The sequence below is a fragment of the Bos grunniens genome, chromosome 21 (assembly GCF_055505025.1).
Source record: "Bos grunniens cultivar Pamir isolate PY7600 chromosome 21, Bosgru_T2T1.0, whole genome shotgun sequence".
In the NCBI taxonomy this organism is placed as follows: domain Eukaryota; kingdom Metazoa; phylum Chordata; class Mammalia; order Artiodactyla; family Bovidae; genus Bos; species Bos grunniens.
This window is the reverse complement of record NC_141185.1, coordinates 12,140,247-12,161,808: the sequence shown is the minus strand read 5'-3', so window position 1 is coordinate 12,161,808 and position 21,562 is coordinate 12,140,247. Positions and strand designations below refer to the sequence as shown.

At 49.8% G+C, this 21,562-nt stretch overlaps 1 protein-coding gene across 4 annotated transcripts in view; it reads right to left on the bottom strand.

Moving 5' to 3' along the window:
* PRIMA1 (proline rich membrane anchor 1) overlaps positions 1-21,562 on the bottom strand; it is a 70,905-nt gene that overhangs the window by 44,458 nt on the left and 4,885 nt on the right. For all 4 annotated transcript variants that reach the window (XR_015149449.1, XM_086363146.1, XM_086363148.1 and 1 more), the window contains exon 3: positions 17,878-18,013. Coding sequence is in view for 3 of the 4 variants with exons in the window: in XM_086363146.1 (XP_086219272.1) it covers positions 17,878-18,013 (136 nt within the window). In the remaining variant the exon portion in view is untranslated. The remainder of the gene's footprint in view (positions 1-17,877; positions 18,014-21,562) is intronic.

Sequence of the window (21,562 nt, the reverse complement as noted above, 5' to 3'; positions counted from 1 at the left end):
CCCATGAACAGTATGAAAAGGCAAAAAGAAAAAATCGAAGAGGAGATATATCTAGAGACAAAGAAAAATGAAAACACGGTGATCCAAAATCTGTGGGAAACAGCAAAAGCAGTTCAAGGGGTAAGTTTATAGTGATACAAGGTTACCTCAGAAAACAAGGAAAATCTCAAATAAACAACCTAATGTCACACCTAAAGCAGCAAGAAAGAAGCAGATTCACAGATACAGAGAGCAAACTAGTGGTTACCAGTGGGGAGAAGGAAGCGGCAGGGGCAGCATAGGGGTAGGGGATTAAGAGTGCAAACTGTTATGTATAAAATAAGCTCAAAGATACATTGTGCAATACAAGGAATACAGCCAATATTTTATAATAATCAGAAATGGAGTATATCTTTAAAACTTGTGACTCACTATATTGTACACCTATAACATATAATATTATATAACTTCAGTAATTTATATATATATAATTCAGTACATTATATAATAACTTCAGTTAAAAAAAAAAAGAGTAACTTCTTGCTTCTGAGTACATTTAGCCTCTTTACTGTTATTTTCATTTGTCAACATTGATTCTCTTCAGAGACACTATCACTATGCTTCTTATAGAGTTCAACTCTCTTCCTGTATCCACAGCAATAACTTTCCATGATGATTCCTCCACAGCAGGCTTCTGCCCTGGGCCAGGTCTGGGTACCGGGATGAAGACCCAAGAGGCAGCTTTGGGAATGTCAGTCTCAGGGTCCTGGTGGGTGCTGGCGGGGCAAACCTGGGCTGCGTGGCTGATCACAGAACCATGACAGTGATGAAGGACTCGGGTCTCGCAACCAGAAGCACTGGGTAGGGGGAGTTCATCCATCACCCAGCAGAGGCAGAACCCCTTTCCCCCTTCTAATTACACCAATACCAGCCCACTTACAAGCCCTTTATCAGAGCCTTGCACGAACTGGAGCATTTATTGAGGGGCTGTCTGGGACCTGAAACCGAATGGCTGTGTCCTGGTTCCAGGACAGTCCCCATCCAGCATCTCTGGGGCAGGTTCCCAAGCACCACTGGTGCTGCTTGCCTTGGAGGAACTTCAGGGTCCACCCACCCCTCACAGCTCCCTGTCCCGGTTGCCCAGGACACCCCTGTTGGAACCAAGCCTATTCAGAAGTGCAATGTGCCCTCATCCAAAGTCTCATTTTTCTCACCCCTCTGGTGCCACCTGTTTCTAGAGGTCCTCACCTCTCACCTGGATTACTGCAGCAGCCTCCTAGCTCATCTCCCGGTTTCTACCCTGACCCACCATCTGGTCTAGTCTCAACACAGCAGCCAAATTGATCCTATCAGGGGTGAGTCAGATCATGACCTGAGACCCACGGGGGCCCCCACTGGACAGTAATTACAGAAGATGCCCTCACAAGGGCCAGTCAGGCTCCACTCCATCTGCCTCTTCACACTCTCATTTCCCATCCAAACCCCAACTCCCCCCAGCCCTGCTGGCCCCTGGTTGCTCCTCAGCCACCCCAGGGCTCAGCCTGGCTGTCCTCTCCACCAGAGACAGCCTCCCCAGGTATGATTGAGTTTTGCTCCCTCACCTTCACGTATTTGCTCCATCTTCCCTCCAGCACTGTCTTCCGTCCACGTGGCCCAAGTTTGGCTTGCTCTAGTTCAATTTTTTCCCACAGCACTTACATTTTTAGCACACTCTACAGCCCACAGGTTTGCTGGGTTTACAGTTTTCTCTCTCTCCTCTGCCAGAATGTCAGCTTTGCACCTACAAAGGTTCCATGGTATAGCCCAAGCTCTTGGAATGTAGAATGGCTCAATAAATATTTGAATGAATAAACGTCTGTGGGCCCTGCCATTGCTTCCCCCAGCCTCAGCTCCTGGCATCCTGGGGACTCTGCCTCTGAACTCCCATCAGAGTACTCACCTCCTCCCTGAAGTCTCCCTGGATTAGACTAAATTTATCACCACCTGACTTCCAACGGTCCCTAAGTGGGAGCCACACATTTGCTTCAGTTCTCAACTTCCTCCCCCTTCATTCTTCTCTGCTCTTGAGGAGCAGATAAACGGATGCAAGAGGGTAGATACCAGCACCTGGTTACAAATCCGGTGAGCTCTCTCCAGCCCTTGGCTCCTCACCCCCTCCCAGCCCACCTCTCCTAGTTTTCCTCCTTCCTCTCTGGCTGCCCTTTTTTGGGTTCCTCTTCCCCCAAACCCCAGACTCTGTCCTCCCCACACTCTCCCTAGGCGATTGATCTCCAGTGGTTTTGGTACCAAGCCCACTGGTGCTCCCAGTCCATCCAAAGGGCCAGGTCAGACCTCTGCCCTCAACGCCAGACCCACCAGCTGACCATCTCCCCTGCTGTCCTGTGCCACCTCCAATGGCACGTGGCAAAGCCTGGAACTCTTGCAGCCACCTCTCCCCCTTTGTGTCCTATCTCCAAAGGCGGAACCTGATCAGACACTGTCATACAGAGTCTTCCCTTTCCCTCATCCCTGACAGTGGCTGGTCATTGAATCCTGAATGGACTCATCTGGGTCTGCCCACAGCCATTGCTTAGTGCAGGCCACAGATTCCTCCCCATGCGCTGCATTTAGCCTCCTTCCTCTCTGTCCCCAGGCAGGGCTGAGTAAAGGCTGCTTAGGTGGCAGCCTTCCACTCAGACCCTCCAGGGCTCGGCACCTCCAGGAGAGTGGGCTGGAGATTCCTGCACACTGTCAGGCTTTGCCATGACCCTACTCCTCTCTCACCACGCCTCCCATAACTTCCAGTACTGGGATGGACTGGCTCTGTGTGGCTTCCCAACCTTTGCCCCTGCTGTTCCCTCTGCCAAGCACGCCCGGGCCTCGCCTGGAGAATCAGCCACTCCCCTCAGCTCAGCCAGGGCCCCCTGCAAGACATCTGCTCTAGGACAGACCCTCTCCTCTCAGGGGACTAACCCCCTTTAGACTCCACTGAACCTACAACTCCTGTGTGTTCTGCCTCCCCTGGCTGTCCATAGGCATCCCAAAATCCACATGAGATAAGGCAGAACCCTGATTGTGCTCCACTGACTCTTCCCTGGGTTCACCCTCTCTTACCCACTGCATCCTCCTTAGTCTGTGACCTCAGCGGAGAGGTCTCCATATATTTGTTGAATGAGTAAATGTATGTGAATGATTTACTGCTCTTTAAATATATAAATTAGGTATCCTTATGAAAGGAGAACACTCGCTTGAACATGGATGAGCTCTCTTGGGTGCTAAAGAGAGGTGTGGACTGGGACCCACTGGGGTCTGATCAGGGTCAAGGTCACCTGTGGCAGTCATGATGGAAGGAGGGGACAGCCTGTAGCAGATGCTGTTCATTCCCCTCCTGGGCTTGCTGACTGGGCTTGCAACTGCCAGGGCTGCAGCTCTGCTTGAAGAAACAGGCCCCACCTCCGTCCAGCCCCAAATAAGACATGGTCCCAAGTGCCCCCCGGTAAGTGGCAGACTCTTAAAACAAACGTCAGTCCCTCCCTCTCCCCCACCCCTTGTCCTGGACAGTTTCTTTTCTGTCTGTCTCACTTAGTCACACATGCATTCATATATTCAAACACTCCGTGTGCACTTTCCACGTTAAGCTCTGAGCTGTCTCGGGACAAAGGTAATCAACAGTCCCTGACCTCAGGGACTAGATCAGAAACCTAACAGGTCAGGCTGGCTGCTTTGACCAAGATGCACGTGGGATATCTAGATGAAATCTGTAATGACATTAAACAGTAACTCTGACAGGGGGTCACCCTGTGCTGGCAGTGTCCTAAACACCGTCACCTTCAAGCTCATGTGCCCCTCTCAACAGCCCAGAGGAAAATGAGGTCCACTGCCGGGAGCCGGCATAGTGCATATTGAGTGCAGCACTTTCCACAGCATCATCTTTCAGGATCTGGAATAGCTCAACTGGAATTCTATCACTGCCAGGAGCCAGCGTGAGGAACTCCGCCCATGACAAAGGTCATGAGGAAGGAGGCTCGGCATACGCAAAGGCGGGATCGAGCCTCAGGAGTCCCCCTGGAAATTCTCGAGCATCTACCCCCAAAACCAGAGTCTGCCTACTTTCTGCTTTGTGCTTTCACCTACACCTCTGACTTTACGGGGGGCTGTCCCCCACTACCTCTCTCTGAAAAAAGAGTTAGCTTACAGCTCCAGTTAATAATTCCTGGGTGTGACAGTGTTTAACCTACAAACTCCTTTGGAAATCCTCTAGCCTGCCTGAATAGGTTTTTCCGGCCACATGTGATTGTTCAGAGCCTCCCAACTGTGAGAGGCAGGAGATGTTCTAAACTGTCTAAACACAGATTCCTTTGAGTAGTTAAAAGATTGATTAGAAATTGTATTGGTGAAGGGTTTTTCACTTACTGGGCCAATGATTGCTGCTAAGTCTCCATACTCCTTACTTACTGTGTCCTTGGCAGTGTATTGATTGATATAATGGGTGTATAGAAATGTAAGTAGTAGCCTCAATGTTTGTAACCTTGGACCCTTGAGTTAAGTCTTTTCTTGATTGAGCCCACCTCACCTTTGCCCTATAGGAATGCAGCTTTGTCCAATGCTTTTTTGGAGGCTGGTGCCTGACTTTGGAATAATCACCTTTAGAGAAAGATAAGTTTCTTAAAATGTTAACAGGCCTCCTGGCCAGAAGATGATGTAATTCACCTGAACTTTTGCATATGATAAGTTTGAAAGCCTGGCTTCGATTAGGACCAGGAACTGCTGTCCTTGCATGACTCCACCCCTTCCCCCATTATCCTCTACGCACAACTTAAGGTATAAAAACTACTTTGGAAAATAAAGTATGGGCCTTGTTCACTGAAACTTGGTCTCCCCATGTCGCTCTCTCTCCCAAATTCTGGCTGAGTCTCCATCTGCAGCGCAGAACCCGCCATGCTTGCTAATTATGCCTGGGCTTCTAAGATCCAACTGGGGAGGCCTCAGTGTCTCCTCTCCTTCGGGAGAACGGAAGGACGCCTGCAGCCTACATAAGTGGTGCAAACTTCTTGTCGTGAAGTTTTATTGGTCTCCCGCGTAAACCAAGCTACTCAGCCTCTTTTCTCCACTGAATTTTCCTACTGAGCTATCCTCATCCTATTACTCTTTATATCTTTGATAAAATATTTAAATAAATAGGTCGCCGAAGCCGTCCCCACTTCAAATACCCTGGATCAGCCGGGACTGGTCCCCGGCAGTCCACACAGAGTCACAGAGTGTCAGAAACAGCCCTCCATCCCAGTGCAACAGGTGGGGCCCTTTTTACCAGGATAAAACCCCGCTTCCCAAGCAGGGTTCCCTTCCATTATCAGAGCCACGCCCTCCCTGCCTTGTGCCAGGCAGTGGGCAGACCCTCCCCACGCCCTCTGAATTCCCTCACAATAACACTGAGGGAGGAGGCTTCATCCTCACTGGGAGATGAGGAAACTGAGGTTCAGAGCCCCCTAGAACACCCAGGGTTATGGGAAATGTCCGGAACAGCAAATCCATAGAGACAGGAAGTTGATTACTGGTTGCCAAGGACTGGGGGAGAGGGGGTGTACGGGGAGGTATAGGATTTCTTTTGGGGGTGATTAAAATGTTCTGGGACTAGATAGTAGTGATGGTTACACAACACTGTAAATAGACTAAAAACCTTATGCTTTAGAAAACCATCATATACTTTAAAATGGTTAAAACGGTGAATCTGGAGCCCCCAGAAAGCGCATGTTGACCTGGATGTGCACTCTTGCCGAGATGTGTGTTTTCCTATTTTCATCTCAGGGTTGAGTCTAGACTTCTTACAAGATTCTGAATTCTGGAGGGTAGGAGCCAGTTTGGCCCCAATTCTGGGGTCATCACAGTGCCTGAAGCAGTACTGAGAGGTCACTCATGGGCAAGTCTCATTGGCCTTTAGGCCCCAATTCCATCGTACCTCACTTCTCTTTTTCAGCACAAATCCCTTCCTGCTTCAGGGCTCTGGTTACAGCCGAGGGTCTCAGCCTCGATTCATGCAAGAACGACCTCCTTTGAGGGTGGGTTCAGACATCAGTCATTTCCCAGGGGATACTGACATATAGCGGGGCTCAGGCATCCAGCCAGAGGCAGGCAAGGCCGTGCACAGTTCATCTCTGCAGCCCCAGGACCTATCTCTTGGCAAACGTTTGTTCAATAAACCAATGAACATAGTTTTTTTGTTTATTTGTTTTTCCGCTGTGAGGCTTGCGGGATCTCGGTTCCTCCACCAGAGACTAAAACGATGTCCTTGGCAGTGAAACCTCGGGGTCCTCACCACTGGACCACCAGGGAATTCCCTAAATATAGGTTTGTTGAGTAAATTAACATGAATCTGTAATCTTTTATTTGTTGGATACAAGCAAATACATGAAAGACAATTCCATGCACTAAATGGGAAAAATAAAATTCAGCACTTACAAAAATGAAATCAATAAAACAGATAACTAATAAGAACCTATTGTATAGCACAGGGAACTCTACTCAATGCTCCTGGTGACAAAGAAGGGATATACGTACACATATAGCAGATTTGCTTTGCTCTACAGAAGAAACTAACATGACATGGTACAACAACTGGACTCCGATAAACACAAACTCTAAAAACCACTTTTAAAAAAGAGCAGGAAATGATGAATGATATTATGGATATCAGACGCTCAATTTTAGGCACAAAAAGTCACATTTCAGTGGTACTAATGGTAAAGAATCTGCCTGCCAAGGCGGGAGACACAAGAACTCCAGAAGTGATCCCTGAATTGGGAAGATCCCCTAAAGGAGGAAACTGTAACTCACTCCAGTATTATTGCTGGGTATTCCCCTCTGTCACTCCATGGACAGAGGAGCCAGGTGGGCTACAGTTCATGGTGTTGCAAAGAGTCAGAAATGCCTGAGCACACACTTGATGATCAGTGTTGAGGGAAACACAGGGCAGAGTGAGTCCTCTTTATGGATGTGGGAGCTGAGACCTGTTTGGATAAGAGGTTTGACAAGAGTCTGTTTCCTGGGAGTGTGAATGCAGCAGGTACTGGGGTAGGCCCACATACTATTCATGTTCCCACAAGCACCTTCGGAGGACCACATCCTGATTCCCCTTCTGCCGATGAGGAAACAGAATCTCAGGTTGAGTGAGTGCCAGAGCTGGACTCGACTTCCTGGTCCTTCTACTATTGGACCAGGCAACTGGCACAAAGATTGCAGGACAGATAACCTGCTTTCGGCAAATGATGAACATCCAACATCCCAAGGTCTGCATCAATGGCGACAGTGAAGACCAGCTTGGCACCAACATAGACGGTGAAACAAGAAACAATCCAAGTGACACGGCCTGCGTTTGATGCCTGGAGTCCCTCATCACACGCCCAGCTTTCCTGGCACCACCTGAGTCTGCTTCATTACCCCACAGCTGAGGCCACAAACGTCCGAGAGCAGCCTGTGAGTGATGCCCTGAGGCTCATTCACTCCACAGAACCTAACAGCATCCTTGCTTCTCCTCCCCCTACAACCACAGCTATCACCTCGCCTCCAACATCATCTTAAATCAGACTAGGGCTTGACCGCCTCTCCCCTCCCCGACCTGGGCCACCTCACTGGCTCCCCTACCACCACCTGGACTGAAGTGACAGTCCCCTTACTGGGAGCCCGTCTGTAAAGTATAAATGAGGCCAGGCCACAGCCCTGCTCAAAACCCTCTAGAAGCTTCTGCTCACACTTAAGATAAAACCCCAACCCCTTCCCTGGCCTCCCAGGCCCTCCCTCTGGGCCTCGCCTCCTCGTGTGTTGCTTTGCCCAGCAGCCAGCAGCCACGCTGGTCTTTCACACACTCTGAGCACACGAGGAACTCGCACTGCTGTTCCCTCTGCTGAGAACTCTCTTCCCCCAGGTCTTCCTCGCCCATGACTTCCCTCCAAATGGCTCTCAGCTGAAGCGTCATCTCCTGTCCCCAGACCACGCAATCTAAGTGACCACCCTGTCAGTGGCTCAGATAGTAAAGAATTTGCCTGCCATGAGGGAAACCTGGATTTGATCCCTGGGTTGGAAAGATTCCTTGGAGAAGGAAGTGGCAACCCACTCCAGTATTCTTACCTGAAGAATCCCATGGACAGAGAAGCCTGGCAGGCTAACATCCAGGGGGTCACAAAGAGTCAGACATGACTGAGCCACTAACACTTTCACCCCTTATCAGGTCTTATGATTTTAATTACCTTTATAGCCCAGGTCACCTTCTATTTTTCTGGTTTATTTTCTGTCCCAGCCCCCCTGCCCTGCCTGTGCATACGCAGAGTGACCCTTCCGTCTTGTTCATCATTGTATTCCCCAAACCTTGCACAGTGCGTGGCATATAGAAGAATGTAAAAATCTTTGCAAAAGAAGCAAATAGTAGCTACTGAGGACCTGTGATGTGCCAGGCACGTGCTAAGGAGCTGGAGCTCTAAGTGGACACAGCAGACACATGGCAGTGACCTATATCTAGCAAAAGACCCAGGCATCAATCAAGTAACTGACTAGATATTTTAAGAGTAGGATGGTTGCTATAAAGGAAAATGAAAAAAGTTCAAAGAGTGTGTGCATCTATGTGCATGGTTTTAAAATGTACACAAATTCTCTGACATTCCTCTACCAAGAGGTAAAATAGAATTCCCTCTGCCTAGAAGGTGAGCAACCTTGGTCACTTGATTCCGAGGAGCAGAAAGCAGCAGAAATGATGCTGCATGATCTCAGTTACATCCTCAGGGGGGTTCAGCTTCCACCTGCTTCTTACGCTTAGACCCTAGCTGCCATGCTCAGAGGAAGCCCAGGCCACACGGGGGCATCATGGAGGTGTTCTGGTGAACAAGACCATCTATGGACCCACCCAACAGCCAGCACCAATCACCAGATACCAGCAAGGAAGCCTTCCAGATGGCTCCAGCCCCAGCCAAATGATTACAGTCACAGGAAAAACCCCAGGCGAGACCCTCCTGGTGAAGCCTGTCACCCTTCCTCTGTGATTGTTAGAGGAAAGGATAGGACATTTGTGTTTTCTTTAACCGCTAACTTTTGGGGAGACTGACTCTATAGCCATAGAGAACCAGAACAGGGGATGGTGTGACCTCTGTGGAAGTCAGGGAAGGTTTTCCTGGAGAATATTTGAGCTCAGATCTGCCCAAGCTGAGGTTAACTACTTTGAGGGGAAGCCTGGCCGACATGAGGACTAGCGTATACTCCTACAAAGGCGTTGTTCAGTCACTAAGCCATGTCTGACTCTTAACGACCCCGTGGACTGCAACACTCCAGGCTCCTCTGTCCTTCACTATCTCCCAGAGTCTGCTCAAATTCATGTCCATTGAGTCAGTGATGCTATCTAACCATCTCATCCTCTGTTGCCCCCTTCTTTTTTTTGCCTTCAGTTTTTCCAAGTATCAGGGTCTTTTCCAATGTGTCATCTCTTCACATCAGGGGCCCAAAGTATGGAGCTTCAGCATGAGTCCTTCTGATGAATATTGAGGATTGATTTCCTTCAGGATTAACTGGTTTGAGCTTCTTGCAAATGAGTACGTGAGGATTAAATGAGACGAGTAGCACAGAGCTTCCACCTCAAAATGGGAGGGCTGAGTACTGGTTCTTCCTAGTGTGCTGGGTGAGTAATAAAATCATTCTAGAACTTCCACAGTTCCGTTTGTTTCCCTCTTTTAAAACACGGCCCTCGGCACATAGTAGGGGAACCAAGTGACCCCATTCCTATCTCCACCACTGCTGTGCAATCTTGAGGGAGTCAACCTCTTTTCTGGTTTCTCTCTCTCTCTCTCTCTCTCTTTTTAATGTGGGCTATCTTTGAAGTCTTTATTGAATTAGCTAAAATATTGTTTCTGTTCTATGTTTTGGTTTCTTGGCCACGAGGCATGCAGGATCTTACCTTTCTGACCGTGGGGTGAACCCACATCCCCTGCACTGGAAGGCAAAGTCTTAACCACTGGACCACCAGGGAAGTCCCTGGTTTTTCTAAAAATAAAATACATACCAAAACCCAAATCCATCTCAGTGCTTTGAGCTCCTTAAAGACAGGTTCTATGGGAATGCAGGCTCACGCCTCTGTGCTGCCATAGCTATTTTTGGCCCCATCAGCCTCAGAACCAGGTCTTGTGGAGGGGGTGTGCGTGCTCTTCCTCGAGGGCTGGTACACATCTCCTTCCTTGGCCGCAGCATCTGAGTCACACACGGGCACGAGTGGGCCATTGCTGACATTTACAAAGCCGGCCGGGTCCTGAGCCCTGGTGGCTGCCGTGGGCTTTTCAGTCAGGCCCTCGAGCATGTGTGTTCCTTTGCTTTGCCAGAGTTCACCCCTTGTCCACGCCTTGCAGAAATACCTCCACCCAGGGGCTCTGGGGCTGACGCTGGGGATCACAAGCCTGGTGATGGCTGCCCCTAATGGGGCATGAGTGGTACTCTGGATGAACCTTTTCTGTTGAATACCTAGGGGTGTCTACACCTCCTTAAGGCACCATTTCCTCCCCGAGTGTCTAAACAGATACTCCTTTCTCTGTTTAAAAATGGTGCCAGAACCATTTTTAAACAACTCCCAACTTGTAGGTCAGTGACCTAGTATTTATTATTACTAAATAGATATCATTTATTATTAGTTATCATTAATATTACTTATGAACTGCCATTGATTGAGTGTTAACTTGGGTTCCAGGTTCTGTGCTGTGTGAACTTTATACCATCAGATTCTCACAAGTGCCCATATGCAGTGGGTATTGTCATTCGCCTCATTTTACAGATATGTGGAAATTGAAGCTCCAAGCAATTAAGGCTGTGTTGCCCAAACCACTTAGCTCATGAACAAGACTGGACCCCAGATCTAGACGGCAGGACAGTCAGGCTGAGCCACTGTGCTGTAACACCACTTTTAAGCATGTCATCTTTGCTAAGTACAGGCTGTATAATTTCCAGTCTTCACTGCAATGCTTCCTCAGGTAAGTACCACTGGCTCCATTTTACAGATGAGGGAACTGAGGCTGAGAAGGATAAGACATGCCCAGTGTCACAGAGCTAAGACTGGAAGAGCTGCATCTGACTCCAAAGTCTCTCGATTGGATTGCCATCCTCTAGGATGCTGGTTCTCAAAGGGTGCACCCTGGCTGGGGTAGGGTTTGAGGGTGGTGGGGAGTGGAATCAGTTTTACCTGACAATGTTTTAGAAATGCAAAATCCTTGGTCCCACCCCCCAAACCTACTGAATCAGGAATCCTGGCGAGGGACTCTGGCAACCAAGATTAAACAAGCCCTCCAGGGGATTCTGACCGTACTCGGCTTTAGAGAAATGCTGGTCTAGTGCCTCACACAGTTTGCAAATTTTACAGTGCAAAGCGCTGTGGGCAGAGTTTGGAAAACAAAGCGCAGAAAGTGGAGATGCTGTTCAAGAATCTTCCGCATCAAAGAACACTTTCCAGGATCCTTCTCAACCATCAGGCAAGACAGGGCAGGGCTGTCTCCACAGACATCCAAGGTTGCTGGGAGTGGCAGCTGAGCTGGGAGCCCACAGGGAAACATGGGCCAAGCTGCCCCTATGATCAGCAAGTTCTAGTATGAAAGTGGGATGGGGAGAGCAGTGCTCTTGAAAGTTTCAAGGTGGAACAAAAACAAGCACAGCAAAAACAACAAGAAATAAACTGAAAAACCATGTTGCCTTTGCTAGAAGAAGGGTGGCGCAGTAATAGATGACCCACCATCCTGGCTCGCCCAGGATGACTAAAGAGTTTCTGGGTGAGAAAAGGAGTATTTCCTGCCATGTCAGTAAACAAGGATGTCACAGTCATTAGCGACTGCAGCCTCCAAAGTGAGTTCCTAAGCCTTAAGGGCACTCAGGAAAGAGAAGAATACCTAAGATCTAGAAGCCATCAAGATTGCAGCCACTCCCTACAGTGAGCCCCAAGGGAGCTCAGGATGTGAAAAATATGGGATTCTGGCCCAGGACAGCTGAGATGCATATGAAAGGAATGATTGCAGACAGCCCAGACTCTTGCATCTTCCCATACAGAGAAAAGCACTAAATTTCTTAACTTGGGATATCTGGCTTTCTTTAAGTAACAATAATCTTTTGATGTTCAGACTACCTGTCCATTGTTGCAAAACTTCTATATAACCATCGCTTCCTTGGAACAGTTCTCCCAGGGTCACCTGCGACGCTGTCTCCCAGACTTGAAGTCCTAAAAATTCTCATCTAATAAAACATAACTCTCAACTTTTGCTGCTGCTGCTGCTGCTAAGTCGCTTCAATCGTGTCCGACTCTGTGCGACCCCATAGACGGCAGCCCACAAGGCTCCCCCGTCCCTGGGATTCTCCAGGCAAGAACACTGGAGTGGGTTGCCATTTCCTTCTCCAGTGCATGAAAGTGAAAAGTGAAAGGGAAGTCGCTCAGTCGTGTCTGACTCTTCACGACCCCATGGACTGCAGCCTACCAGGCTCCTCCATCCATGGGATTTTCCAAGCAAGAGTACTGGAGTGGGTTGCCATTGCCTTCTCCATCTCAACTTTTAGCTTGTGACTATTTTTTAAGTTGACACTGGGATGTGGAGCTTCCAGGGCTAAAGCCAGGAGAGTCCCAGCCAACCGAAGACATTCTGCTTGCCCTGAGCAGCAGGGCAGCAGCAGGTGCTATTTGGATGAAAGGGGAGACATGCCTGGCCACAGGGACAATGCCCCACAATTCTGGCAAATATTTCTGATCCATCCTTTGCAGAGGTTTCCTTTGTGTGCTCTTTCTCCTTCTACCCCAGACACACACCCTGAAGCCCACACTCCTGAAGAAGGACATTCTACAGCAGGGCACCTCCTGTGTGATCCTGATGCTCCTAACTCAGGGCCTCTGCTTCAGCCACTCTAAGGACTGTCTGGCCTTCTCTGCTCCTGCCTATCCAAGGTCTACCTGGGAATTCTCCCATGTCATCCTGGATCCTCCTTTCCTGCCTTTTTCAGAATTAAATATCCTTCCCCAAAGCACTGTTTCCTTTCCCAAGTCTAACACTCCGAGGTAGCTCTTCATCAGAATGATTTTCATGAAACAGTTAGCAGCAATGGATACTAGTGCAGTGTCCACTGACATGAATCCTCCAGTCAATCCCATTGGTAGGTGAAAATCTTACACCTTAAACTCAAACTTAAGTTTACCAGCCCTTTCTGAACAGTCCTACACCTTTGGTAGGAATGTACATTGGTGCAGCTACTATGGAGAACAGGGAGCTGCCTTTAAAAACTAAAAATAGAGCTCCCATATGATCTGGCAATCCCACTCCTAGGTATATATCTGGAGGAAATCATAACTCAAAAAGATACATGCACCCCGGTGTTCATTGCAGCATTGTTTACAATAGCCAAATACGGAAGCAACCTAGCTGTTCTACCACAGATGAATGGATAAAGATGTGTTTTACACACACACACACACACACATATATATATATTACTCAGTCATAAAAAAGAATGAAATAATGTCATTTGCCCCAACATGGATGGACCTAGAGATTATCTTACTAAGTAAGCCAGACAGAGAAATATAAATGATACTGCTTATGTGTGGAACCTTAAAAGGTGATGCAAAACTCATTCACAAAACAAACAGACTCAAAGACTTAGAAAACCAACTTACATTACCAAAGGAGAAAGGTGGGTGGGGGGAGGGATAAATTAGGAGGTTAGTATCAACATACACATTCTACCATATATAAAATACAAAATCAACAAGGACCTACTGTATAGCGCAGAAAACTCTACTCAATACTCTGTAATAACCTATATGGGAAAAGAATCTGAGAAGAGATCGATGTTTGTATATGTGTAACTGAATCTCTGTGTTGTACACCTGAAACTAACACAACACTGTTAATCAACTGTACACCAATATAAAATTCAAAAAATCTTACCAGCCCTCTTAAAATCGTGCAGAGGAAGTGGCAGTGCTAGCACACCAACCCAGGCTCAGGGCCTCGGCCTCTTAAGCTGTGTTCTCAGTTTTTTTTCATTACTCAGGCCATGCGGGTGAGGACAAGTCCCCATGGGCCTCCAGTGCACTCAACACATGACTGGATGCAGAGCAGACACTCAACAAACATTCAGCAGGTAAATCAGAAGCCCTTGTGAGTGGCTGGGATGCAGGCACCTCTGATGACCAAAGGATCAAAGCTCTGCATCCTGGGAAACTCTTGAGTCCTGGCCAAACTGGGATGGTGGGTCACCTATTGCTGGAGCCAGCCAGATGCTCGGAGCCAGTGTATCCAGAAGGACGGCAGGAAGGATCCTCCCATGGACATCCTCTGCAGAAGATGGGCTGCTGGGCCATGAGCTCCCTGCGGACAGGAGCTGCCCCTCTCTTGCTCACCATTTATGTCCTAGCCCCTGGCATGTATCAGTACCTGGGGAGCTCTGTGCACACCTGCTGAACGACCACACAGGCTTCACAGCATTGAAGTCCTGTTACCCCTGGGGGAGGCTAATTCCCCAAGGATTACAGAATGAGCGTTAGTTGTGCATGTGGCCGTAGGTCTGTCTGACATTACTGGGCTGTACTCAAGGGTGAGCTTCTGGGCTGAGCTCAGTGAGGACCAAGAGAGTATATAAAACACATTCTCCATCACTGGTCTAATCTACCAAGCATACCAAGGCTATGGTGTTACATCCACTCTCCTCCTGTCCAGCATCTAAATCATCATCCTTAGGTTACAACCCCTCTACCTGGATTTTCCTTTGAGAAGCCACCATCCCCTTAACCCCTATCTGTATACTTCAACTGTCCAGGGTGGTCACATGGCCCAGGCCCGGCCAATCAGCACATTCCATCTCACAGGCTACCATGATTGGTCCAAGGGTGGACATGTGACTCAAGCTGGTCCAATGAAAGTCAGCCTCGGGGTGACTTTCACCTTAGGTGAATGATTGAGAAACAGAAGCTCTCTGAGTGAAGAGATGACTAACTGTAAGGCTGATGGAATCCTGGAAACTGGAGCCACAGGGACTGGGCCAGCTTGAGAGAAAAGGAGACCCAGGAGAAATCAGAAGAGAGAGATGGAGACAGAAACCCAGTTCATCATATAAGACCTGTTGCTGGAATATTCCAATACATGAGCCAAAAACCAAACATCTCTCTCTAGCTTTCACATCACTCACGCCACTTCAAGATGGGTTTCTGCCACTCCTAACTGAAAAAGTTGCATCACAGAATCAAACAACTCCTGCTGTCCTCTCACCCAGAAGTGTCCTCAGGCCCCAAGCTTACATGAGGCATCTGGCACTCATACTTGGCACTCCTGCCCACTTCTCTACAGCCCCCCACCTGGCTTCAGGCCTTCGTAGGTGATCTGGGGCCTGGAGTATCTCAAGGGTCCCCACTTGACCCCAGTCAGGCAGCTGACCCCAATCCACCCGCTATGTTGTCAGGAAAGTTGACTTTCTGAAGCAGACAGCATGTCACTTATTTGCTTAATACCTCCATGGGTTCGTGGCTACCCAGAGCAGGGTTTCCTAAAGGAGGAAGTGAATGTCCCTGTAGGTAAGTGAGCCGGTCTTAGACAGCACATAGAGCCGGCACCCAGACACATGGTAATAGAACAAGAAACTTAAGCTCCTTTTGATTCTCTTGCAAACCTTCTGGTTTCTTTCTAGAGAACATCTCTGCACGGGGCACGTGTGGCCCTGACAGGTCTCTCCAACCTACTGCGCTCCCTTTTTAGCAGAAAGAGAGAAGGCCTCAAGCTCAGACCCTTCCATGACAGGCCGGAACGTTAAAACGCTGGTTTGTGTCCATCGCCTTTGTTTTTATAGTCACCTTCTATTTATGTAAGTGATTCCGGTTTTGCACTGAGAATAGTTACAGAAAGTTTCCTTTGGAGACTAATTTGTATAAACACAAAAGTGAGTCTGTTTAAAGTAAAAAAAAAAAAGAAATAAGGCAAACCACAGGAGGCATTTGGATACGGTGAATGTTTGGCAAACAATGGTGAAAAGGATGAAATGTAACCTACTCAGCCAGGCACACAAGGCCCTTCACTGTCCACCCCTTGACATTCCTTCAAACCCTCGGAGGGGCTTGGGCCTCCTGAGACTACTTGCAGAGTCATACCTCTAAGACTTTGCTCTTGCCGTTCCTCCTGCCCAGATGCCCTTTCCCCATAACCTCCTCATGGACCTGGAACAATTCCACTTACTATGAAGACCCAAGTCAGTGTCACTGTTTCCTGTGGTTGGAGTTTGGTCCAACTACTCCAGGATTTTCAGTGGACCTAGAGAGCAATTTCTGTGCCCCCTCAGGTGACTTTGTGTGGGTTCCTTGAGGCCAAGAGATCCCAGAAACCAGAATGGCCTTTCAGGTCTGTGTCTGGCACTAGAGGCTCAGTTAGCACAAGATGAACTGAACAGACTCTAATTGGGGGATGTGGATGCATCAGGTACCAACATGCCTGGAGGCAGCGCAGACCTGGAGTCTGAATAGTGGAGGGAGAAGGAATTCTAAGGCAGGGAAGAGAGTGAGGGGCAGGGGCCTGAGGCCGGGCCCCACAGCTTTCCTTCAGGAGAGAGGAGAAAGGTGAGCATCTTGGGATAGTGGGATCCTGCATGGTACCACAGCAGAGGGCCTGGTAGGCTGAGGCTCTTGACTCTAACGTGCATCTGAATCCCCTCAGAACTTGTCAGGATGCCAACTCCGCAGCCCCACCCCAAAGGCTCTGACTCGGTGGGTTACAGTGAGCCTGTAAAGCTCCACTTTAAAACGAATGCTTCAGGTGATGTTGAGGGCCACTCTCTGAAAAGCACTGAGCCACAAGTGTCAGGGAAGACTGGACACAGGTAGGGACCCTAGGGCTTCCCTGGCGGCTCAGAATCTGCCTCTAATTCGAGAGACATGGGTTCGATCCCTGGGGAAGGGAATGGCAACCCACTCTAGGATTCTTGCCTGGAGAATTCCATGGACAGAGGAGCCTGGCGGGCTGTAGTCCATGGGTCACAAAGAGTTGGATACAACTGAGATACGAGCACTTTCACTTTTTTGGGGGTGGGGAGAACCTATAGACAAAATGCAGAAATATGCATGAACTGCCAAAGGTCCCCCAGCACACTGCATCCCGGCCTGGACACTGAGAGCCTGGAAACAGGGCTTACCAGAGAACAAACCTCGTCAAGGTTATTTCAAATATGCCCCAAATAACTCAACAGAGATATGTTTAATGAGGTGGATCCACGCATGAGCTCACGCATTCTACAGGCCGCAACTTGGGTGATCCAATCAAAATACAGAATCTCTTGTTAGAGACCTTCTCAACTGGCAATTGTAGACATGGAACTTAACCCCTGCCGGTCAGGACTGAGGCTCTTTCTGGCTAAAGAAGCCCTCCTTTGTTTACAATCAAATTGTTCAGAGATGAAATCCAGGCAAACAAGTAGGGGTTGCGGTGGAGGGGGGAGGTTAGCAGAATAGACTGCAAATAGCTGGGAGGTATCTGTGTAACTTTGTTCCCAGAGCCTCCACTTGGGTTCTATACTAATTGCTGTCTTACACGTGAATGAAAATCAGAAAACGCAACCGTGCTCACGGGAGGGGGATTTCAGGCCAGCGTCCGTGGCTGACCCCTCTTCAAGGTCTGGCCTTCGGAACAATCCAGGCAGAGTCACTCATCAAATGGAGATTGACTTTTATCTGATTACCCGATGGAGAAACATCCTTCTCCATCTCACAGGAGCACGCTGTGGGAAAGGCGTTTTGCAGACTGCAGGGAAAAGTTGGGCCTTGGCTTCCCTCCTGCTCGGCCAGTGGAAAATTACAAAGAAAGCAGGGCTGTCCTCTGCTCTCCTCAGGGGTTCTTCCTGGGCCCCGGAAAACAGAGAGAAACCGGAAACACGGAGCGAGCCTGTGCTTACCTGGGGCGGAGAGGAGTCTGGGAGGTGGCGGGGGCGGGGGTGGTGGTGGCAGCGGGGGCGGGGGCCGGCACTGGCAGACGTGTTGACAGCTGTCGGTCACCTTGGAGCAGGACTTCTGGGGCTCACCGTGCGTCACCTGCAGAAATGGGCACAGGTGCCCAAGAGAAGCCAATGAGGCAACTGGGAGCCCAGATGCTCCCTCCCCACCGCTCCCCGCAACACACCTCACCACCCCCGGCCTCGGCAGGAAGGACAGAAGTTGGGTTGGCTCAAAGGAAACCACTTTATGGGAGGCTGGCCTGGGAGGACTGGAGAGCAAGGTTTCATTTCTAGCCCTGCCAGGAACCAGCCATGGGACCAGGGCAATAGGTTTGGGTACCCGTGAGAGGCAAACGAGTGCTCTAAGGTGAACTAGAATCTACCTATCAAACAAACGAAACTGAGGCCCAGGCAGGAGAAGTGGCCGCCTGAGGCTCTCACACCCAGACCAGAACACTGATTCCACCTCCTCAGTAACCTGACCCACTGCCTGCTTCTCCAGTCTTCCTCAAGCCCTGGCCTCCTCTCTGGCCACAGCTCTTGATGGCCTTCCTGTGTCCACTCTGGGCCAAGGTCCCCTCATCTTGAAGGAGGCCTCTTACCCAGCCAGGGCTCTTCTTTGGTGGCTGTGTGACTAAGGGGATCGGAGCAACATCCCCAGTGTTATCCACGAGGCCCCCGACTGGTCTTGTGGGAAACACACCTGATCAAACTGCCTGCACTCAGCCCCCACCAGCCCTGAATGCCTGTCCACAGCTCAGGGGATCCCGTGGCCACAGGGCCCTGAGCGGGAGGGCAGCCCTCCCTTCATGCTCTGGCCCTCTGCTCTGCTCTCAAAACCTTCTTTCCGGTCCTTGGCTCCTGACTGTGCTCCCGCCTTTTGCACTGGCTGCTCCAGTGGCCTGGAATTTTCTCCCACACCTTTCCCCCTGCTTTACCTGTTATTCAGCTCAGCTATCACCTCCTCAGGGAAGCATCTCTGACCGCCCTGGCCATTACAAGCCCTCCTGGTACTGGATTTCACTCTACGGGACAGAAATCCACATTGGAGTGTTTACCCAGTTCATTCTCCTGTTTACTGGACTCTAAGGTCTCTGGGGTCAGGAGTCAGGCCTTTTTCCTCTCACCATCATATCACCTAAGCAAATGCCTGAAATTCACCAGAATCCACACCTCTTGAATCCTGGGTTGGTGTTCTTTCGACTTCAGTCCCAGTCTCCCCATACATAAGCTACAAAGGGGAGCAAAAGTGGGTGGGTGTTCACCTAGGGGATGCCAGCTCTGCTTGCTCGTTAGACTCTCCAGGCATCTTGAAAAGATACTCATGCCTGAGCCTCTCTCATGCCAGTCAAATCAGAATTTCTGCAGGTGGAGCTGGGCATGCGAATTTTGCTGAAGCATCCTGGGTTAAACTTCCAATGCATAGCCAGTGAGAGAATGGCTGGTTTAGACCCACTCCCAGCATCCCTCATGGCAGACAGCCATACATCTTTGAGCCTAGCATTTTCTGACTGTCCCGGAGAACAACTGATTTAAAGACATGAAGGAAGGGGTTGGTGGTCACCTGCTACCTCAGGGAGGGCCAGAGTTCATTTCTCTGGCTGTCATCTCCCATGAGTAGAAACCCACGACCTCAGTTTCTCTGCAACCGGCCAGGGTAGGCCTGCCTTTGAAGGCCAGTGTAGACCTGTCTTTGGAGGCCAGTGTAGACCCTCTGCTGCATGTGTCCCAGCTGGCAGAGACAGCCAGCAGGGCTCGGCTGCTCCCTTGACACATGGCAGAAGTGAACAGGATGGGTAATGGCACCAGGAGGTGGACTGATGTACAGCCCTGACTGAATATGTACAAGGCCATGAAGCTCCTGCTCACCACCTTTTAGTGTTTTAAAGGACCACTGACTGCATTTCAAACCCTGGAAGGCCATCTTATCTTGCAAGAAAGTATCCTCAGATGGTAAGCCTTTTCTCGGTTGTCTTAGGGAGATGATGAGCTCCTTAGACGTCACGGCCAAACCACTGGCTTCTCCCCCAGCGCAGTGGTCAGCCCTCTCATCACCCATCACGGAGACTGTTCTCTGGATTCCGACCTTCCAAGACCCTGGGGCCTGCTTGAAAGCTCCCTTCTCCCAACCGCTGGCCTCTGAGATCGCTTCTACACTGAACTCCACCAAGTGTGTGAACATCAAGCAATGCCGTTGCCAAAGCAATCACTTCTGCATTCTCCAAGGTGCAGTTCACACGAGAAGGTTCACGATGAGCACATTTGTTTAACCTGGCCCAACCCAGTGACCTATTTTTGTGAGAGGCTACGAGGGCACAGATGGATCAGAGGGCTTCATGTGATGAAATTACAAGCAGAGACCGAGTTTCGAGGCGGAAGGGGGCGGGGAAGGAAAGTCACACCCTACATCTTAAACATCTGGTCTCTGGTATCATGGTCCCACTGAAAAGGGAGTGAGCACAACTGCCTAACCAACAATAAGCACACACTAATATTGCCACCACCCTATTACCCAGCCTGGGTGGGCTATCCTCCCGGAGGCAGGGGCCCACTTGGGTCCCTCACTGGTTTGGACCAGTACAAGCCTGTGGCTGCTGAACCTCCCTTGACCGACAGCTGGTAACACAGGCCCTGCATCCACATCTGTACATCCTTCAGGCCCAGCTCTTACATGGTCTTCCCGGGCAAGCCATCCTGAAGCCCACAGCCCCCAGAATTAGACCCAGCTACCCAGTGCTGCCCCTTCACTTCATAAACCTCTTCTCTGGGGCACTTTCCCCCTGTTACGTAATGTCTGTCTTTGCACCACCCCCCCAACCAGACACACACACACTAAGTTGTGAGCATCTTGGAACAGAAAGGCAGGTGGGTCTGTGCTTTATGAGTCCTGATGGAACATGATTTCCTGAGCCCTACTGTGTGTCAGTCATGGGACACATGCGCTGATTGCACAACGAGAATAATCGCGAGATGGAGCTGGTATCATCCATACCTATAGGACGACAGGCTGGGCAAGGCTAAGTGATGGACCAGAGTTGCACCGGGCCCGACACTCAGCTGGTGACCAGTGCAAACGTGTGCTGTGGAAGGTCTGCCCGGCAGTGGAGAAACATGGAACCTACCCTGGACCCCAGCTCCAGGACCACTAGTTCCGCGGATTGGCAGTGTTTTGTTTAGACCAGTAAAGAGGAATCCTCAATACCACACGCTTGTCTCAATCCCTGGCCTGGTTGGGTTACATCCTGGGAAGTCTCACAGGAGAGTAAACTTGCCCCTGAAGTCACCTGCTCTTAGCTGGACTTGACCAAGAAGGAGCAGAGGCCCAGAGAGGGACAATGACCCACCTAAAGCCTGCATCGTGACTTCCTGTGGCCGCTTTTTATTCCAGTTTTACCATCACCTGCCTTCCTTTCCCCGCTCTGCAGTGTTCTCCTGAGGCCAGAATCCTGAGGTCCAGAGAGGCCCCAAGAGGTCCCGCAGTCACCTGCATTTGGTCCCCGGCACAGTGGTCTGGGGAACACGGGGCTCGTGGCAGCCAGTTCCCACACCTGGCCTCCTCAGGAGTCCCTGAATCCATCCACTTCTCATTCCACAGCCACAGCCCTAAACCAAGGCACCACCACGTCTTCACAGCTCCCTCGCCTCT